This window comes from Penicillium hispanicum (genome assembly GCF_028827665.1).
Source record: "Penicillium hispanicum strain IBT 35686 chromosome Unknown utg000004l_segment0_segment0, whole genome shotgun sequence".
NCBI lineage: Eukaryota > Fungi > Ascomycota > Eurotiomycetes > Eurotiales > Aspergillaceae > Penicillium > Penicillium hispanicum.
In genome coordinates this window covers 4,425,926-4,445,586 of record NW_026623196.1, presented here as the reverse complement: position 1 = coordinate 4,445,586, position 19,661 = coordinate 4,425,926, and the positions used below count along the sequence as shown (strand labels likewise).

The 19,661-nt window shown below is 53.7% G+C and overlaps 11 protein-coding genes across 11 annotated transcripts; 6 read left to right on the top strand and 5 right to left on the bottom strand.

The window, feature by feature from the left end:
- Positions 1-119: 119 nt before the first annotated feature.
- On the top strand, positions 120-3,938 carry N7459_005419 (DUF3433 domain-containing protein; the record flags this gene model as incomplete). Its single annotated transcript, XM_056944603.1, has 1 exon — positions 120-3,938. One exon carries the CDS (start codon positions 120-122, stop codon positions 3,936-3,938), a length of 3,819 nt encoding a protein of 1,272 aa, XP_056801486.1.
- Positions 3,939-4,820: 882 nt separating this feature from the next.
- Positions 4,821-5,731, bottom strand: N7459_005418 (ketopantoate reductase family protein; the record flags this gene model as incomplete). The annotated part of the gene is made up of 3 exons (XM_056944602.1): positions 4,821-5,372; positions 5,484-5,683; positions 5,707-5,731. The coding sequence occupies 3 exons, from the start codon at positions 5,729-5,731 to the stop codon at positions 4,821-4,823; spliced, it is 777 nt and encodes a 258-aa protein (XP_056801485.1).
- A 267-nt stretch (positions 5,732-5,998) lies between these two features.
- Positions 5,999-6,771, bottom strand: N7459_005417 (uncharacterized protein; the record flags this gene model as incomplete). The annotated part of the gene is made up of 3 exons (XM_056944601.1): positions 5,999-6,346; positions 6,408-6,673; positions 6,705-6,771. The coding sequence occupies 3 exons, from the start codon at positions 6,769-6,771 to the stop codon at positions 5,999-6,001; spliced, it is 681 nt and encodes a 226-aa protein (XP_056801484.1).
- A 238-nt stretch (positions 6,772-7,009) lies between these two features.
- N7459_005416 (mandelate racemase/muconate lactonizing enzyme family protein) lies at positions 7,010-8,291 on the top strand (the record flags this gene model as incomplete). Its single annotated transcript, XM_056944600.1, has 4 exons — positions 7,010-7,185; positions 7,252-7,381; positions 7,436-7,473; positions 7,538-8,291. 4 exons carry the CDS (start codon positions 7,010-7,012, stop codon positions 8,289-8,291), a joined length of 1,098 nt encoding a protein of 365 aa, XP_056801483.1.
- Positions 8,292-9,174: 883 nt separating this feature from the next.
- Positions 9,175-9,679, top strand: N7459_005415 (uncharacterized protein; the record flags this gene model as incomplete). The annotated part of the gene is made up of 2 exons (XM_056944599.1): positions 9,175-9,349; positions 9,393-9,679. 2 exons carry the CDS (start codon positions 9,175-9,177, stop codon positions 9,677-9,679), a joined length of 462 nt encoding a protein of 153 aa, XP_056801482.1.
- Positions 9,680-9,839: 160 nt separating this feature from the next.
- On the top strand, positions 9,840-11,133 carry N7459_005414 (NAD(P)/FAD-dependent oxidoreductase; the record flags this gene model as incomplete). The annotated part of the gene is made up of 3 exons (XM_056944598.1): positions 9,840-10,068; positions 10,119-10,389; positions 10,464-11,133. 3 exons carry the CDS (start codon positions 9,840-9,842, stop codon positions 11,131-11,133), a joined length of 1,170 nt encoding a protein of 389 aa, XP_056801481.1.
- A 962-nt stretch (positions 11,134-12,095) lies between these two features.
- Positions 12,096-12,440, bottom strand: N7459_005413 (uncharacterized protein; the record flags this gene model as incomplete). The annotated part of the gene is made up of 1 exon (XM_056944597.1): positions 12,096-12,440. The coding sequence occupies one exon, from the start codon at positions 12,438-12,440 to the stop codon at positions 12,096-12,098; it is 345 nt and encodes a 114-aa protein (XP_056801480.1).
- A 422-nt stretch (positions 12,441-12,862) lies between these two features.
- N7459_005412 (uncharacterized protein) lies at positions 12,863-13,549 on the top strand (the record flags this gene model as incomplete). The annotated part of the gene is made up of 1 exon (XM_056944596.1): positions 12,863-13,549. The coding sequence occupies one exon, from the start codon at positions 12,863-12,865 to the stop codon at positions 13,547-13,549; it is 687 nt and encodes a 228-aa protein (XP_056801479.1).
- Positions 13,550-13,879: 330 nt separating this feature from the next.
- Positions 13,880-15,432, bottom strand: N7459_005411 (uncharacterized protein; the record flags this gene model as incomplete). The annotated part of the gene is made up of 3 exons (XM_056944595.1): positions 13,880-14,489; positions 14,548-15,290; positions 15,352-15,432. The coding sequence occupies 3 exons, from the start codon at positions 15,430-15,432 to the stop codon at positions 13,880-13,882; spliced, it is 1,434 nt and encodes a 477-aa protein (XP_056801478.1).
- Positions 15,433-16,699: 1,267 nt separating this feature from the next.
- Positions 16,700-17,442, top strand: N7459_005410 (uncharacterized protein; the record flags this gene model as incomplete). The annotated part of the gene is made up of 2 exons (XM_056944594.1): positions 16,700-16,979; positions 17,045-17,442. 2 exons carry the CDS (start codon positions 16,700-16,702, stop codon positions 17,440-17,442), a joined length of 678 nt encoding a protein of 225 aa, XP_056801477.1.
- Positions 17,443-17,644: 202 nt separating this feature from the next.
- On the bottom strand, positions 17,645-19,179 carry N7459_005409 (putative MFS transporter; the record flags this gene model as incomplete). The annotated part of the gene is made up of 3 exons (XM_056944593.1): positions 17,645-18,717; positions 18,781-18,988; positions 19,048-19,179. The coding sequence occupies 3 exons, from the start codon at positions 19,177-19,179 to the stop codon at positions 17,645-17,647; spliced, it is 1,413 nt and encodes a 470-aa protein (XP_056801476.1).
- Between the last annotated feature and the right edge of the window lie 482 nt (positions 19,180-19,661).

Genomic DNA, 19,661 nt, shown 5'->3' with positions numbered 1-19,661 from the left:
CCGTACCTGTCTCGACATTCTACCATGGCCCGAACATTCTGGTAGCTGGATTGGAAATGCCATTCGATTGCCCACGCCACCTCGCCTTGCCGGGCCTCATCCATCCAGCATGTCCGTCGATGGAGACAAGGCGCCGCGCGGCTTCCGGGCTCAATGGGCTGGTAAGTGCAGCGATTTCCCCTCTGAGATTCTTCGCTCCCATCGTCGATGACTATATCCTCCGCTTTGAACAACGTGCTGACGATGGCTGGGATTCCACCGGAACAGCGTTCATCGCGCCTTTGCTCGCGCCCGCGGCTCAAGGCGCACGACGAGGCTGGCGGCCACTGGCGCTGCGTCCGCCGTATCTCGCCTCTCTCGTGTCCCTAATGATGACCATGCTTCTGGTCCTGGAAGGCTTGCGACAGTATAGCGAACGTAAAGGAGGATTGGTCTTCTTCAACGACACCAACGACGTCTCCTCGCTACAGTCCTTCGCCTATAATTATGTGCCCATCATCGTCGCCCTCTGTCTAGTGATGGCGTGGACCGTCACCGACTTTGACGTTCTTCGCCTGGAGCCTTATTTCCAACTCTCGCGGCCCGAGGGCGCTCCGGCCACAGTCTTGTTCATCAATTACAACTTCGGCCAGACTATTCTCACCCCCATCAACTCTGCCCGCCGCCGCCACTGGATCGTTTTTTGGGTCTCGTTAATGACCATCTCGATTCGGATGATCCTACCGGCGTTGCAAAGCACGGTCTTTGAAGTTCGCGGAGTCGAAGTGATCGATCATACGAAAATGCGAGGCTGGCCAACACTGGTGGATCTGGAAACTCAAGCGACGTGGATGTCGACCCAGGCCAACAACACCGTGAATTCGGTGCTTTCGACAGATGAGGCTATTCGCCGCTCGCGGTCCGACAATTACGCCGTCGCACCCCTGGAGATTCCCTCCGAGACCAACAAGGAGGAGTCCACACTGTGGACCCTCGATCAGACGATTTACTGGGCGGATGTCTCGTGCGAGGATGTGCCGGTGAACGAAAATCTGTTGGTCACAATCACGAACTCGACCCATGGTTTTCCCCAGGTCTCCTGGAATGCCACAGGGATTGACTTGCAGGACGACTATGGGAATTCATCCCAATGCCAGCTCGATTTTCACTACGAAAGTATATTTTTCCCGGAGACTGACTACCTCCAGGTCCGTTACTGGGAACCGGCGATGACTCCCGAGGTTATAGGCGAGTTCCCCAACCGGACCAAGGCCTTCACAGCCACTGGCTGCGACCCATACGATCTGTATGGTATGCTTATTGAGGTGAATGCTACTGTGCCAGAGTCCTCATCAACGCACCCCCAATATTCCTCCTCGGGTCTTGCATTTGCGTGCGACATCACCTACCATAAAGCGGAGGCTAGAGTGTCCATGCACTCCAATAGTTCCATCACATCCATCTATATCAAGCCAGGGACGACCAGTACAGTGACCGCCGCCGAGTTCAATATCGACCACTTTCAGGGTCTGCTCTCGCAGCGTGCTCCATACACAAGTGACATGATCTTCATTCACGAAAACGCTACCACAGGGGCGCGAGCGGTAACAGAACTTCCTGTGATCAGCATTGAACTAGGCGATCTTCAACCGCTTCTCGTCCTGGACACCTCCTCGACCATGACTCAAGCAGAGTTTGAGTCGAAGATCATACGAGATGTCAAACAGACATTCGTCCTCACCCTCGGCCGTCTCTTTGATCCTGATCGGAAGCCAACCGTTATCTCTGCAACTCGCCACAGAAGTCAGGTCGCCATCGCCGTTGTCACCTTCGCCGCCCTCTGGTCGGAGCTGATCTTGGGTCTGGCAACTTTGACAGCACTCTACCTTTTGTTCTTGTATCGATCACGGGAGACATTCCTTCAAAGTGATCCTGGCTCCATCGGCGCCATGTGCGGCATTGCCACCGATGTTTTCCACTCATCAAACGTCTTGTCTGAGCCCCATCCCGAGCTTCACCAATTTTCCACCCGCCAGCTACGTCGTATCTTTCGAAATGCCCGGTGCCATTGGCGCCCAGGTCCTACTGGCAATCGGCTAGAGATCCTTGCCGAGGATGGCTCTCCTGTCCAGCTCGGGGAGAGTTTACAAAGCCACGTCGACCCTATGCCGCACTTCCTCGTCATACCATTTTTCATCGTCGAATTTCTTGCCTTGGCAGCCGTTATAATTCTCATGGGACTAGTCATTTCCTCTCTTCTTCGCGATGGAAGGTTCCGCCACCTCACGCAATCTGACTCAAGCTCTCTCCAAGTCATTCTGTCTTTCCTTCCCTCCGTTGTAGCATCGTGTGTGAGCTCCTTATGTACGTCCATCCATCGCAACATCAGCGTTCTGGAGCCTTGGGTTCATCTTCAGCGTGGAATGGCATCTGCACAAGCTTCGTTGTTGGTCAACTATTCATCACAAAGCCCTCTTGCCATTTTCTTCAAAGCTATACGTCACCGACATGTCTTACTTGGGCTGGTCTCTCTGGCGTGTGTGATCAATATGGCCCTCACTGTGGTGGCAGGTGGATTGTTCACCCAAGAGCTCACATCTTCAGTCCTTCCAACTCACGATCTCACCATGAACTACAGTCAATCCATGTTCTGGCGTACCGACTTTGCCGCGGAGTTCACGGAGTATGACTTGATCCAGACCAGCATCACAAGTGGAGTCCCTGTGTTGCCCTGGACCAGCGCCAATCAGTCCTTTGTTCCCCTTGATATCTACAATCGCAATTCCGGTGTCATGTACGGAGCCAATACCCTGGGTGTGGGGACGTCTCTGCAGTGTCAGCCCCTTTCACCCGATGAGGGGCTTGCTGAGAATAAAACCTCAGGCGATCAGTATTGGCATTATTCGATGTTTGATAACTCGTCCACTCAGTGCATCGCACATATGCCTCCTTTGCAGGGCAAAGACGAAGGCATTGCACTCTCTATTCATTTTCTTTCCCCATATAATATCGACCTCACTGACGTCTGCGAGACATCCACTGTTCTCGTGGTCGGTAGGTGGGACTATATGCCTGATACCGCCATCACAGACAACAACACAATCGCTTTACATTGTGAACCCCATGCTCGGTTGCAGAACTTCTCTGTCACATTTGACCAGAGGGGTCAGATCGACTCCCACGAGGCTGTTGCAAATACCTCAATCACGGAGGGTGTTATGTATGACAACGCAACCGTGAGTCTTGGGCAGTTCAATAAGGTGTTCGCGGCCATCCCGGAGAGCTATGTGGGTAACACTACTTCCTACAACGGCACGTATAATATCTCTTCATACGACTGGGCCGGCTTCCTCGTCGCTCGCCTCTACGAACGCTACGATCCTGATTTCGATTCTTTGAACCCTGACCGGATGATCGATATGACGCAAACTGTGTACCAATGGGTATACAGCACCTACTTTTCCCTATGGCGCGATATTTATCTCAATCCGTTGGACCACCCTGTGGCTGCTGTCAATGCCACTGTGATCCAAAGCACCTGGTGTATGGTTGCTTCGATCCCTTCAATTTCCATCGCCTTGATCATTATTGTATTTGACACTTTCGTGGTCCTGGTGGTCTTTGGGACCCGTCGAGGCCGATTCAGTGGGCCTCGTATGCCACGGTCCATCGGTGCTGTCATTCCTTGGATCGCACACAGCCAAATGCTGAGTGACTTCACCAACACCCATCAGTGGACGAGTCGCCAGCGACGAGAGCACCTCAAAGCCCTAGACAAACGCTATGGATTTCGCATGTTCATGGGCCCCGACGGTCGTTGGCGATTTGCCGTCGATGAGGAGCCAACCAAAGCAGAACGGCCTAGCGATACTGACGATTCGCAAGACGCAGATGCCCAGAAAACGTCTTCCATCCAGCTGCAAGAATTACCAGACCTACACTCTCGGGTGCGTGCCTAAATATCTCAGCTAAAATTACCTGACGACTTTGATCTCTCTCAAATACCCGGGATGTCCCTTATATCCATCTTGCTTGGTGCTTTTTTCCCCTGGTGTTTGGATTTCGAAATTTGAAATTTGGCGTTATTAAACGGCTCAAGCCGCTCGGGCATATAGACATACTCATAGGCAAGCTGGCTCTAGCCTAGATTGCACGTTGGCGCTTGGTGAGATTCTGCGAGGCTGGCACCGGGGGGGTGTGTACATGGCAAATGATAAGAGTGGTGTTCTAAGGTTCATACTATTTTGTGTTCTGATGCATGGTATGCTATATATTCTAGTTGCCTTTTATGTAGGCGGTCTCTGAAGGCGAAGCATATATCACCAATCACCAATCGCATTCGATTCCTACTGATTTCACTCTCGCCGATAGTAGATCTAATATGCCCTTGTCTTTAGGTCTTCTCGACGCGCGTCGTTTGCACACAAGCCACTATTCACCCAGCAATAAACTCGGCCACTCTGTAGCTGGAGCCTCGCACAACTGCGCCGATTCTGAAATAGGCAATCTTCAGTCAGACCCAACTGCCATTAATGAATCCGAGCAAGCTTGCTTGCATTCGACCTGATCAGTAGGTCTATTACAGCAGTCGATGACAGGACTGGAATTTCGTGCCTCTCGGAGCTCCAGCCTTGGAAGTCGGCAGTTGCTCTCAGTTCCATTCGGGCAAGGTTAATGATGCCGCTTGTCAGCAATCTTGGCTCTCTTCAATGTGTCAAGTTGGGCTTCTTTATCGAGCACGCCGATGGAGGATCACGGAGAAAGCTTTCATCTCTAGCTCGAAGGTCTGGAACCATAGGGTGTGTCATTTATGGACAGTCTTCCATTCCACCCCCCTCTCTCTACAATGCGGCACGCAGTCTGTCATCAACTGCTCGCAGAATGACATACAGAGCCTCTAAGTACGGCGCTGGGATGCCTAACTCCCGGGATTTCCTGACGGGAAAGCCAATAATGACATCGATTTCCATCGGCGGCCCGTTTTTGCAGTCTGTCTGCATGCTGCTCCCAATCCCTGGCAACGCATTGATCCGGTCCATGAGCTGGTCGACTAGTTCATCGGCTATCTGTATGCCACAGCCCCGAGCGATATGAATGACCTCGCGCATGAGCTGGCGAGTGAAGGAATCGGCGTCGCTGGACGAATGCAGCCAGGTTTGAGTATCCACCAGGGTCAGGGCAGTGAGGGAGTTCCATGCCGCGTTCCAAACAACTTTCTCCCATCGCTTCCGTTGTATATCTTCCAGAATCTGGAAGCGCGTCTGTCCCTGCTCAAGCAGATTGGCGAAGGCTTGCAGGCGTTGCATTTCGATGGCGTGGTCAATCTCCGGATTGGGGAATAGACCAAGTTGCATATCCTCGGACTTGGTGTGCTTGACGATGCCAGGGCTTACCTGGATTGCCCCTACCCAAGTCTGGAATGTGTGAGCGATTCCCTCTAGCACTGCATAACTGGCGATGCCTTCGACGAATCCAGTCAGTGCCCTCCCGTTGGGACTACTTACCACGCAGGTCACAATCGAAGCGTCGGAAAACTGCTTCCGGAATGGCTCTTCATTGCCCACCCCGTTCTGGATAATCACAATAGTCGTTCGGCTGGGATCTACCGCTGGCTTCAAGCTCGCTGCTGCGGCTTCTTGGTCAATCGCCTTGTGAGCGCACACTATATAGTCTACTGGCGATGCTTCGGTGGGGGACTTGACAACTGCAGCAGGTCAATGAGGATACTTGAAATGGCGAACAGATATTCCATTACCTCGGTAGGGGTGAAAGGTGTGTTGGCCGTGGATTTCGCTTGTGATGGTAATGCCCTAGAATCCTCGCCTCAGCATCTAGATGCTACAGAGTGCTCAGCCCCGTTAAAAAGCTTGACCTTTTCGCAGACCGCTTTGTAGTTGGAGCGAGCGACCACCGTCAATCTCACACGGTCGGATCGACTAAGAATGAAGGCATAAAAGGAGCCAATGCTAGCTCACGTTAGTCGCCACGGATGACAGCTGCAGACAGTGGATGGATTCCCTTACGCCCCGAGGCCGTGTAGCAGCACATCGATTTGGTCGGGCATGACAGTGGTGGAAGCAGCTTTCAACCGGGACGATGCGAAGTCGTCACCATCACGTCCGACTCTTTGGATCCCTGCGGTGGGGGATCGGCGATGGTCCGTGGGCGCGGGGGATTTGTGATGCGAACTCGCCAGGATTCGAGAGAATCGGTCGTCTTCCCACGTTTGGCCTGCGATCGCGTCCTCGGGCGAAAGAAAAGAGCCTTGTACGCCGTACTTGTCCGCCAGCGCAGCATCGGCGATGCTTCGAATACCATGATATGAGCTTGAACATGACCACACCCTGTCCTTGAGCGTCATTACCGCCTACCCTGCAGAAAAGATTAATATCACGATGAGAATGGGACAGGTCAACTGGGAATCATACTGGGTGATCGAGGATAGAAGTTTTGGTGTAGACTGGGGCATTATTTGCCAGACTCATAGTATGCTGCCCAGGCAGAGTGCGCAGCGACTGGATCGAAACCATGCCAGTTAATCGGGGAGTTGGACCATACAGCGTTCGGTGATTTGACCGACAAGGAGAAGAGGAGCCGTCGCTCCATTTGCCGAGGTCACTGTCATCGTTGTGACGGAATTGAGGATCGGTGGTCACCAGGGAGATGGAGAAAGGATCGTTACTTCGGGCCAAACCTGGGTGATGATGACGACTCACATCACCCACCTCGGCCCATCATCCAAACTTGCCACTGCCACACCCAGCTCTCGGCTTCTGGTCGCCTCCTCACCATCCTCAATGCCTGTCTTGTCGATTGTGGGCAAGTTGACCCTGCAGCTCCATCGGCCTCGAGTCTCCCCACCCCCGGACTTGCCCCGAGAGCTGAATCTCCCGCGTGGGATGCCAGCGAGCTGGTTGGACGCACATTGTGACTTCATAAAGGAGGACCAAAGGCCTCGCTCCCTGTACTCCGATGGGCACATCTGCACTGCTTTTCGTGGTGGGATTCCCTCCGGGCGCCGCTATTTATCATGCCCAGAAACCAATCGATTGAGTACTTCCGGGTGAGGCCCCGCTGGCTGTTCGTCAAGGTCACCGATGAGAAAGGCCAGGTCGGTTGGGGTGAAGGCACTTTAGAAGGGCACTCACTGGCGGTTGAGGGTGCCTTGGACGAAATCATCCAACGCCTTATAGGCCACGAGGCTGAGTATGTGTCGATTGCCCCGGTCCTCCTGATCGCCGCGTTCTTCCTGATCTAATCGTCCACCCTCAGTGATATCGAGCATATCTGGCAGCTCATAAGGCGACTAGGCTTCTACCGTGGCGGGCCAGTGTTCATGTCGGCTCTCTCGGGGATTGACATCGCACTGTGGGATATGAAAGGCCGTCGGCTGGGAGTTCCGGTGCACCAGCTACTGGGCGGCAAGGTCCGCAACAAGGTGCAGGTCTACGCTTAGATTGGGGGCGACCGACCGAGCGATGTCGAAGCGGCTGCGTGAGTGTTTACATGCCACCGTACATCACAGGGCTGCAAAGGATGAGGCTAATCTTCAGGGTAGCAAGATGCGCATCGCTCAAGGCCTCAGGTGTATCAAGATGAACGCCACCGAGGACGTGAACTGGCTCGACTCGCCCTCCGTTCTCCAGTCATGCGTCGATCGATTGAAGCAAGTCAAGGCGTTGGGTTTGGACGCTGGACTTGATTTCCATGGTCGTCTGCACCGGCCAATGGCAAAGCAGTTGGCCAAGGCCCTCGAGCCATATCAGCCTCTTTTTATCGAAGAGCCACTACTGTGCGAGCACCCGGAGGCAATCAAGCGGCTTTCCAACTCCACGACCATTCCAATTGCCTTTGGCGAACGGCTTTATACTCGATGGGATGTCAAGCGGTTCTTGGAAGATGCATCAGTAGATGTGTTGCAGCCGGATATTGCGCATGCTGGTGGGATTTCCGAGACCAAGCGCATTGCAACGCTCGCTGAGACCTACGACGTTGCCATTGCACCGCACTGCCCCTTGGGCCCCATCGCCCTCGCTGCGTCGCTCCAGGTTGCTGTGTCAACCCCCAATTTCGTTATCCAGGAGATGTCTCTGGGCATGCACTACAACGTGGAGGCCGGCGATATTGACCTTAACAGCTACCTAGTCAATAAAACCGTCTTTGACATCAACGAGGGATTTGTGGCAGCTCCCTCGAATCCCGGTCTAGGGATTGACATTGATGAGGAATTGGTTCGGCGGATTAGCAAAGAGACAGAGCCCTGGCAACCCAAGGCATTTTATGGGCCTGATGGCTCCATCCGGGAATGGTAGTCTCTAGATAATCTGTCATGGATATTCGCATAAACGATCCCCTTGTTCTATCACAAGGTCGAGGAGTTTCCTCGAAGAGAGAGTGTGTGTGGTCACCGTCAATTTTACGCCCCGGATCGCCTTCTACTCGTGATTCCAGCCCTTCAAAGACATCCCTTCTCTTTCAGTCCACTTCCTCGGATATCCTTTGCCGCTGCGATACGAGCAGGTGTAGAGCTAACAGCTCACCCTGGGCGGTATATAAACTTGGTGAGATCGGTCTTCTCTCCACGAAGGAACAGATCGCGAAAGTTGTGATCACGGTCACGACTTGGATATTCTTTTAAACTGCCCACATTCAGCGACGACATCTAAGCCATGTCTGCCGACAAGAGGATTGGAATTAGGTATGCTTTCGTCAAGTTCCGAAGTACTTCTGCTTTGATTGGAGCGACGTTGGTTCTGCCGGCGTGAATGTTTAGTTACGCTATCGTGAGGTAAATACTACCTGCCAGAGTGACCATCGTCCAAAGTTGTTCCACTCCTCCACTCCTCATCACTTCACCTTTTGAATTCGCTTCGCGCAGGAGCTGCAGCTCGTCTTGGGCCTGGACAACCCACTGGATCGTCTCCATTGTGATTTCATTCTGCAGGATGTGGCTGCCGTCGCTTCGGGATAGCCCCGACCAGGTCTGCGACCCACTGCGGCATGCAATCCCCAGGGGGGCTATTGAATCGCCGACGCCAGCTGAACTTGGACGGTGCAGTGGGACATTCTTGAGCGACCAACATCAGGATAGAGAAGGCCCTGCCCCGGTATTCAAAACGAACTTCGGTAACGCCAGAATGCCTCTGCCCGATATGCGTCCATGCTACACAACCGCATGCCCTCCGACGCTTCCTCATGCCCAGCATTGAGCGGAACCGAGAACTCGGCATTGAGTGTAATAATCGATCGCTGTTCGCCAAGATCGGGGAAGCCAATAGCGTAAACTCGCGCACAGGACTGACCCGTCGTTCTTCCCGGTTTGTCGATCTGGGAATGTTCAGCTTCCTCATGGCTCGGGCCGTCGACAAAGGTTGCCTACTCACACGGTTGACAAGTCGTATCTCATTGACCAGACAGTTTCAATCCAAACCGATCACGCGAAGGCAGCATGCTGGCCAAGCTACTCGAGAAGCTGCCAGATCGCGCATGTGGACCCTCTTATGAAGACGTCCCAGTCGTGTTGCTCATCGAGCCCAAGCATCACCAGGTGCCACCGAGCAAATCCACTGCATCCGAGAGTCTCATGCAAGTTCCAGGCTCAAATCTGAATGGCTCTGCAAGGGTTGCGGATCTCAGCGATCGCTGCAACCCATTCAGCTCGGAACGCATGAATGCTGCTTGCACCTCCACACGGGCGTGAAAGTCTCGAATTATCACATCCATCAACTTGTCCAGCAGAGTTGGGCACGATGGATCTGCATGATGCCAACTACTGACGATTCCTATAAATTCCATTGGGGTTCCTAGAGAGATTTCCGAGTTGTGATCTCCGGTATCATATCGCCGCCGCCGTCGTCGCCATGGCCCCAAGACTTGCCACGATCCTCTCTGCCTTCCTTCTCTGGACGGCAGCAGCTGCAGACTCCATTCCCAAGACTGACTACGATGTCATTGTCGTTGGGGGTGGTCCCTCCGGTCTCAGCGCGCTGAGTGGCGTCTCCCGTGTCCGGAGATCAGCTCTGTTGTTCGACAACCAGCAGTACCGCAATGCTCCTACCCGCGAAATGCACGATGTCATCGGAAATGATGGTAATACCCAACATCTGACCCCGATCAAATCTGTTACTTACCAAAGTCAGGCACTCCGCCTGCACAGTTTCGCGGACTGGCTCGGGAACAGATCTCCAAGTATCCCTCGGCCCATTTCACGAACTCGACGGTCTTGTCCATCGTCCCTGTCGGGGAAGATAGCTTTTCCTCTTTTATTGTCAGTGACGATACCGGAAAGAACTACACTTCCCGCAAGATCGTCCTTGGTACGGGCCTGCGAGATGTGCTACCAGATACCCCAGGTCTGAAAGAGGGCTGGGGAAAAGGAATATTTTGGTGTCCATGGTGTGATGGGTGGGAGTGAGTACTGGCCCGAACTTGAATTGACGCTCTTCCGTTGGAGAATGCTATGCTGACAATGGTACTCGGCGCAGACATCGAGATCAACCCTTCGGCATCATCGGTAATCTGTCGGATGTGCTGGGCAGCGTTTTAGAGACCAACACCCTGTTCTCGGATATCATCGCCTTTGTGAATGGCACTCAGACCCCTCAGGGCGAGGCTCAGGCAACCTCTCAACACGAGGGCTGGGAGGAGCAACTCAAGGCCTGGAATGTCAAGATTGACAACCGCACGATCTCCTCGATCCAGCGTCTGCAGGACGGGGCCGTGGTCCAAAACAAGACCACCGACCAACAGTTTGATAAGTTCCGCGTGCACTTTACCACGGGGGACCCGATCGACCGCAATGCGTTCATCGTCAATTTCCCCGCTGTCCAACGCTCCGACCTGCCTCGGAAAATGCACCTCAACGTCACCAATGAGAAGATCGATGTCAACATCAATGGCATGCGGACTAGTGAGACTGGTGTTTTTGCTGTCGGTGATGCCAACAGCGACGGGTCGACCAATGTACCACACGCCATGTTCAGTGGAAAGAGGGCTGCGGTCTATATTCACGTGGAGATGTCTCGTGAGGAGTCTCAGTCCAAGGTTTCGAAAAGAAATGGTCTGGTCTCTCGGCGTGAACTAGCAAAGGAGGCTGCACGCGCCATCGGAACCAACCTGGAACTGCAGTGGGAACGAGTGGAAAAACGACCATGATGAATGGGATATATGAAGACACGAACATGCCGTGCTAGGACTGTATTCATAGCTCATAAACTGTTTGCATCAGATGCCAAACCTGGTCACTACTAAATCGTCTCACAATTGCAGACTGGCATGAAGGGCGTGTATCATCAGCCTGTAATCGAAGCCAGTGCCCCGTGGGAACAAGCGACAGTCGGGGTTTGTGGTCGTCAACATTGTCTGGTGTGATGAATCAACATCATGAGAGATTCTCCAGCTCTATCCCGATCTTCCTCGACCACAATATCCGATCCGGAGCTACGCAGCTCCCGGGCAAAGTTCATGAGCTTGGTCACTCCGGATTCTGTCGTTCATCGCTCTCACTGATAGGGCCGACCAGAACCCTTTGACCAACGGGTGGTTTCACACTGGCGCTGGTCTCGGTTTTCCCCCGACGGTAAACGAGAACGTTCTTAAAAATCATCCCGATCGTCTCGGGGCAACAAGGGCTCGATTCAGGGGATTTCGATCCGTGGAAGAACGGCGTGGATTCGGCGATGTGGTCGCGACCCCCAACCCTTTTTTGGGGCAGCTGGAAAGAAATCGTATCCGGACTCTGGAGAGGAGATCGTCAGTCAAGCTTCCAGATCAGGAGTCTGACCGTCGAGGTCTCTTGCTGAGGATTCGAGATCCCACGTTCTGCACAGCGCGCAGTTGCCTTGCCCCATGGCACAACACGGTATCTTGTACAACTCGGTGTCTCTACGCTGATCATCGCAGTATCCATCGCATCATAGCGGATACGCTCTCCGGTCGTGATGTATGCCACCGCCGATGGGCCGCTACATCCAACGTGTTCCACGCCTGTGGACTCTCGGTCGGCGACTTGAGCACGCACTCGAACTTGGCATCGCCCGGTGTTGGAACTACCGACCTCAATCCACAGGGATGCTTTCTTCGGGTCGATGTGGAGGTGAGCCGAGCGCGACCACCGTTCAATGCGCGACGCTGATGGGCAGACCGAATGTCGCCAGCAGAGAACTCGGACGAGTCGCCAAATCCGGCGATATAACGGGGATCGCCATGCGATCGTCGATCGGCACCGTTCGTCGCGGCCCTGAACCTTCCAACGCATCCTCGTGGTTCCTCCAACCACCCGCCGTCTCTCCTGCATTCGCGTGCTGATATCGCTCCAGCACGAGCCATGCCGCGAGGGCCTGGATGCTTCTCGATATGCCCACAGTGGGTCGTCTCTTCTGAAACCACGAAGTTAAATCATCCTGGTAGAGCCCGACTTTCAACCATTCACCCGGTCTGCCCAGCTTGGAGTGCAAGATCATTGCCTAGCGCGGTGTCGGATCTGCACACGATAGACTCATCCACGGATATTGACCCTGGCTGGGACTATGATCATGATGATGCCGATGATTCCGGGTGGTTTGCAGACTGGAGTCCTCCGAGGACTGGACGAGTACCTTGGAGTAACGATCTTCTCCGCCATCGATTACGATATGGCAATGTGAGGCTCCCAAGCAGAATTGCTTGGGTGCGCTCGGCATTTTCCTGGCCATTTGGATCATTGCGTGCACGTTCGCCCTCCTCTCCTTTCTCTGGCGAACATCCTCGCCCGACAAGATATAAAACCCCCTCGAATCCCTCCGAGTTGGCTTTCTGATCATCAAGCAGATCTGCTATCTCTTGCAACCAATACTTCGATTCACCAAGTCTTCACTCTTCGACTTGACCTTTTTCGCCATTCATCATGAAGGTCTCCGTTGCTTCTCTCGCTCTCGCCCTCTTCGGTTCCGCCATGGGCTATCCCTTCAAGCCCAATGGCGCCAGTGTGTATCCCACCTCGTCTGCTATCTTTACTTCCTCCCAGACCGCGAGCGCTACTCTGAGCGCGTTTCCAAGTGGTGCTTCGCTTCCGAACCCTTTCGGTTCTTTTGGGGCCAGTGTGCCTGGGTCGGCGAGCACCTCGATCTCTGGTTCTGAGCCAGTTTCCTACCCAGGCCCTGTGAAGCGTGGCGAATCCCTGGCTATCCCCACGGATCTTCCTTCGCTTGTCTCTGACGCCCAGTCGGTGGCCGCGGCCTTCTCTTCCGTCGGTATTCAGAAGCGTGGCGAGTCCCTCTCAATCCCTACGGATCTGCCCTCCCTAGTCTCGGATGCTGAGTCTGCCTTTTCATCTCTGGCATCTTCTGGTGCCCAGAGGCGGGATGGGTCTCTGTCCATTCCCACCGATCTACCCTCCTTCGTGTCCGATGCAGAGTCGCTGGCTGCCGCTCTCGCTTCTAGCGGTGCACAAAAGAGAGAATTCACCTCGAAGCCGCACACCACTCCTACTAGAGCTCCTACTGGTACTTCCACTCCTTCGGCTGGTTCCATCCTGTCGCCTTCTTTCACCACTCCCACTGGCCTCCCCTTCCCCGGAGTTCCTTTTGCCTAGATCATCGTTGGGCAGCGGTCCTATCAAAGTGGAATCTTAGCTATACCATGAGGTATAGCTTGCGCATCCAATCTGAACCCGAGCATCATCTTGGTGACTGCTGGTGTGAGTATGAGATTCATTCGTCAACCATGATTCATTCGTTTCTGTATCTTTTTTTTCTTTCTTGGAGGACAAATTCAGACTGTACTTTAAGCTAGAACAGAAGTGGCGTTGGAAATATGATAGGCTAGTTATTATTACTACTCAATGAGGTCTAAGTAGCTCCGGTTCCATCAAAATACTATGTAATTATAGAATAGATCCATCATATCTGATCACTAATAACAACTAAACTTCTTCGAAACGCTTCATTGGGCCATAAGTGGATGTGAAGGCCCGCAAAGAGCGCCCCCAGGAGTATAGCGGAATGGAAAAGAGAACGCTTACAACCTGAATCGCAGTCATCTCACCAAAAACTGGAGCAGGCCCCTGACGCTCGATCCAGTCTGCTGCATAGAGAGACAACAGCATACCGATTGTATTGCGAATGACAAAAATAATCACCAGCGCCTCGCCCGTCACCGGCTTGTACGAGTCTAGTGAGTAAGTCACGGCAACATTCGAAATAGCCGCTACGCCAAAGGCTTGCATCGCATATCCGACTGCTGGTCCAATCCAATGCGTCTTGTGAGCGATACAGAGCCCGAAGATCAAAATTCCTGCAGGTCCTATCGTGCCGGGAATCACAATCGCGGGCAGTCGGTATTCCGGCATTCGAATACCTCCATGCCGCGCCGTACTCCGCGTCGAGATGATATCGATCAGACGACCGCCCAAATAGAATGCAAGCACCGATCCAATGAAACCCGATAGCGACAATAATCCCAGATCGCCGAGTTTCCAGTTGTAAGGCGGCTTGAGAAAGGTGCGTGAAGAAGTTAATTGCACAACGATATTCCTGGTTTGTTCGCCAGTCAGTCTAGTATGAACGATAAAGTTCTTGTTGGATTTCTTACCAGCCGACTGAGATTCCAATTGTGAGTGAACACCAGATGAGTGGTGGGTATGCCGCGTTGGCCAGGATATCTAGCAGAGCCTGGAGAAAGGAGGCATCGCGGTTGAATCCACGTGTCAACGACATCCACTGGAACTGCGATAGCTTCTGGGCTGGTTCTGTTTCATGGCGCTTGAGATACGAAGTCTCCCGAATGGTGAAAATAGCCACGATAAAGACGAGTCCAGCCGCAATTGACATGAAATAACACATCCAGCGCCAATTTTGCTCTTGCACGAGATACGCATTGATCAGAGGGCCCACAAACAGGCCCGCGGTCATGGCCAAGTGGAAGAACATCATATAGTGGCCGCGATCCTGCACTGCAACCATGTCCGCGACGACGGCAGGCACCGTGGCATCGGCGGCAGCCGCGGCAAATCCAGAAACGATCCGCGATGCAAGCAGCTCACCATAGCTGGTGGCCTGGCTGGACCAGACATTCATCATACAGAGCGTCAGCATGGCTAACAGATATACCGGGCGTTTTCCGATGATTCGCATCAGCGGGACCCAGAAGATATTTCCCACACCAAACAGGAAGACATTGAAACAGACCAGCTGTCCAGCCTGGGTCTGGTTTACCTGAAATTCATGGATGATTGCTTGCGTCGCGACCGTGAAGTTGCTCGAGTTGACGTTGGCTAAGAAAGTGAAGGAGCAGATGGTGAGATAAGTGCAGAGCTTGGCTGGCAATGACCAGTTCTGGGGCCAATCATCAGCTTTCGGGGAGCGCGCGACGTGCGTTATGAATTGGCATGCCTACCTGAGGATTGTTCATATCCGTTTCGATGACTGATTTCGAGTCTGGCACCGGGGCCAGGCCGTGCTCGACAGTCTCGGCCATGGTTTCTAGTGGGTTGGGGTGCAAGAAAAAAACCACGCTCAAGGTCTAACAAGCGGGGAAGTTGGTCGTCTGTCGCAAAGACTGCCCGATGTCGAGGGACCCCGGGAAATAGTAGACGAACAGTCGATCGCCGCGGCTCAGGGGTCGAGGAGCGATGGATTATAAAGTCTCCCGATCGATCTACCCCAGTGGATGGTCCCCCACAGCCGAGCAGGATGGGGAAATGCGGGACAACCGGTGGTGGCTGGGGTTGCTTGCGACTTGGGGGGAGCAAGCAGTGGGAAATAGGGGAGGTCGTTCGGCAATTCCGACTCGTTGATTGAGCGAGTGGAGATCGTCACGCATCGCGGCCGTAACAGAGCGTGTTGAGCGCATCCTAGCAGCGAGCGGGCTCGTTCTAGATCCATTGCCTCGGCTTTCATATTGTTGAAAATTACCTCGCCGCTGATGTTTTCCGGGATGACGGAATTGGGTAGAGACGAGGCGAATGACTAGCGAGCTAGATTTGAACGCGATCTGGCACGACGATGTCGGGATTCCCGGACATTCCTGCAATCCTCTGGCTTTTCCGCGATCGTGAATGATATATTCGAGGGGATGCTAATAACGGTATCGACTTGATTGTGAGACTATGTAATGTCTCTGCAGACCACCTGGATTCAATCATCAGTCAATCGCACATGCTGGTGGACACAATCTCATTTAAGGCAACCTCTCGTTCCATCGTAATCCATTCCCATTGCATCGAATGTTGGGGGATACATCTGGTAAAACAATCAAGCTCAGCTCACAAGGTTGAGAACCTTCTCTGGAGAACGGCAGACTTGTGGGTTGACACTTGGGTTGTGGGGAGTGTATAGAGGATAAGGTGAAAGGAAGTTGCGGCAGTTCCTCGGCCTTGCACATATATATATATCGGGATCTACAAAATGCGGGAGCAACCATCTAGCTAAATTTTCGTTGTGGAAAAAAAAAAAATTGGAAACAATGGATTTGTACAAGACAGCCCTGAAGTTAATGCATTTCCTGATCAGCAACAAAAAACCCAACCCCCCCCCCCCCCCCAAAAAAAAAAAAAAAAAAAAAAAAACCCAAGAAACGCGCAGATTTGGCGAAGTCATCAAGCAGACGCAATCCGCGTCGGGCCAACTCCGAGCTCTCCGCTCTCGTTTCTCCGGCCTCGCGTGTTTTCTCGTTTCCTTGCCTCACCCTCGCCACGACCCAGACTAGCTGGATTCCTGCCAACCTCCTCTCAAGACTTGTCACCATGGGTCTCTTCTCCCGCATGCTCAAGGTGACCGCTGCCGGCAGCGTTGCCTCGGTCGGTGTCTTCTTCGGAGCCACGCGCAATGACGTCTTTGAGCCCATGGACACCTCCGATCCCATCTTTCAGTCATCGTTCTTCCAGAAGTTCAATCCGAACCGTAACCCGACGTTGCATGACAAGTGTGTCCGCCGCATTCCGCTGGACAAGATTGAACCCTCGCTGCTGGAGCAAAAGGGCAAGCTGGTCGAAGCCTTCTGCGCCGGTGTCTGGGGTGGCATGGGTGAGTTTCGCTCCACTCACGGACTGGGCTGGCTCTGCTAACAGTATCACCTTCCTTTCCCGCAGGCTACATCCCCCAGCGCGCTCTTCTGGCTCGCAAGTATCAGGGCCCCGAAACAGCCGGTCACCTCTGGGAACGCTCAGACCTCCTTTCCAACAGCTATGAAGTCGGCACCCTCATCACCGATCACTTCGAAGTCGTCGAAAAGACTGAAGACCACATCACCGTGCGTTGCGGTGACTCCCCGCGCAACCGCGACGTCCGTGCCTCTGATGGTCTCTTCGAGATGAGTGCCGTAGTCAAGCAGGAGCAAGGTGTCGCCGAGTTCACTCTCAAGAGCTGCTTGTATCAGGGCCTGGGGAAGACAGAGGCGCCCCCCATGGACTCCGTGATGGAGTGGCTGCACCGGCAATACGCCAAACTGTGGATGGAGACGGCCGTGCTGAAAAAGTGTGTGCGGTGAGGAGTCAATGGAGAACTTTCCCTCGTCTACCGTGTGTCGTGCGTGTGACGACCGGTTTATACATTCCTGTATGAGCTACGAACGAACGACTGCGCATTCCAAGCAACACAGGCGCGATCCACTCCGACCGCACTGATTCATTATCATTATGATTATATTTCCAGTTATAACAGTAGGAATGACGGACAAGATCGACCTGCCGTTAGGCCTTCACCCGAGCCTGGGGTTTATCAGCTTCGGGCGTCGTCTGACCGTCAACAGTCTCCGGTTCATTGTTGCTAGTCAGGGTGACGGCGAGGACGGTCGGGATGGCGATCACGAGCGAACCCATACACATGCCCCAGTCCATGGCGAATTGGCTCATGGCGGGCTTTCCCAGAGCATTGATGCGCCAGGCCATTGCACCACCTGCGCTCTGAAAGGTCTTGTATGCACCGACCAGGATGGCCGCCACGGCCGGGGAGTTGGACTGAGCACCCATGAGCCAGTAGCAGAACGACTGCCAGAACGCGTCGTAGGCACCGTAGAAGATGTAGAGGAAGATGGGACCAACCGAAACGTGGCCGTCCGTGTAGTCGATATCTTGCTTGCGGCCCTCAGCCAAGCGATGGCTGGACCATTTCTGGAAGGCATACCCGCCGCCCCAGATGCCCATCCCCGTCGCAAAGACAAACAGCCAGGCGACGCGAGCACGCACGCGCCGATCGATCCCGGGCAGATCCAGGATGAGGCCGATGACCAAGCCACCCACCATCTGGGCGATCCAATACAGTGCGCCATTCAGCGAACGAGTGCGAATGTTGAAGGTCATGCCGTTGACCACATTTTGCTGGTACGAGTAGAACACATTCGCCGAGAAGAACAGCGGCACCATGCACAAGACGCGCCAGTCAGCGAACATACGGAGCAGCAGACGCATAGTCTGTCGCCACTTCTTCTCTTCCTGGGCATTTGCCTGCACCTGGACCACTCGCACAGAAGATGGTGGGCAGACAAACACCCCGAGCAGCCATCCAATCGCCATGATGACCAGGAGAGCGATGTATGTACCATTTGATACGGTGCCGCTTGTCGAGTGGAAGTTGAGTCCAAAGCTGGCGAGGGATCCCACTCCACCACCGAGGTTAAATATGATCCAGAATGCCGCGATGGCTCGTCCTTTTTGGTGCTCCGGCACATAGGTGGTCATGATGGCACCTTGCGCAACCCACAAGAACGAGGCGCCAACACCGAGAATTGCCCCGGCGGCGATGACGAAGGCGCCATTGTCAGTGGCTATTTGTGACCAACAATGATTAGGATGTGAGGTCTTGACAGTGGCCACTGAAAGAGACGTACCATTAAAACACAGCAGACTTCCCGAATACAAGGGGTAGGTCCATCCGCCCAGCAGGATACAGACTCGCGGTCCAACACGGTCAAAGATAGGACCGACCACAAAGAGAGCTGTGGCCGCAGTCGCAGCAAGCATTGCCACCGTCGCATTTGCAGCAACGGTCTGGTTAACCTGACCCGAACCGCCTAGCCCCGTGAGGGCATTGTACATCTATCTCGGCTCTGTGATCAGCGTGGCTTCTAGGGACAGATTAAGGTTCCATCACTTACTCCAGGACAGCAGAAACAGATAAAACTCATCAGAAGAATCTGAAACCAGCAGTGCGTGTAGATCTGATGGAACACCGAGCGCTTTTCTTCATGGCCAGAACTGCCATCTTCGGCTGTTGGGTTGCCCTCCATGTTGGACAGGAGCCAATGCAACTACCAGTGCGACAAACGAGGGGGGATCGAAACGTTTTTGAGGATATCGTTCGAAAACACCGGGGGTCAATTCCAGCTGCATTGTAAGGCCGATTCTGTTGACGGCCAATCCCTGGATTCCAATGATACAGTGCGGCATTTGATGCGGATCAGACCGATCGCGCATGGCATGCCGATTGGCTAATAGACATCCGCGACGGTGCCCATGGTGATATTCGACTATTGAGACCCGTCGCAAACGAATGTCCGAACGCGAGAGTAATTAGCCTCTCGCCATCGCACCCTCCGCGCTCATCGGCGGGCGAGTTGTGAGGTTGATGGAAGAAACATTAGCCATGAGAAAGAAGACCATTGGCGAGCGGTGCAGCAGCAAGTTAGGGTCGCGCAGCAAATGGTAGACGACGGCGCAGTCGACGCGTAGGGTGAATATGCACGAATGAAGAGGTTGACGATTCGTAGAT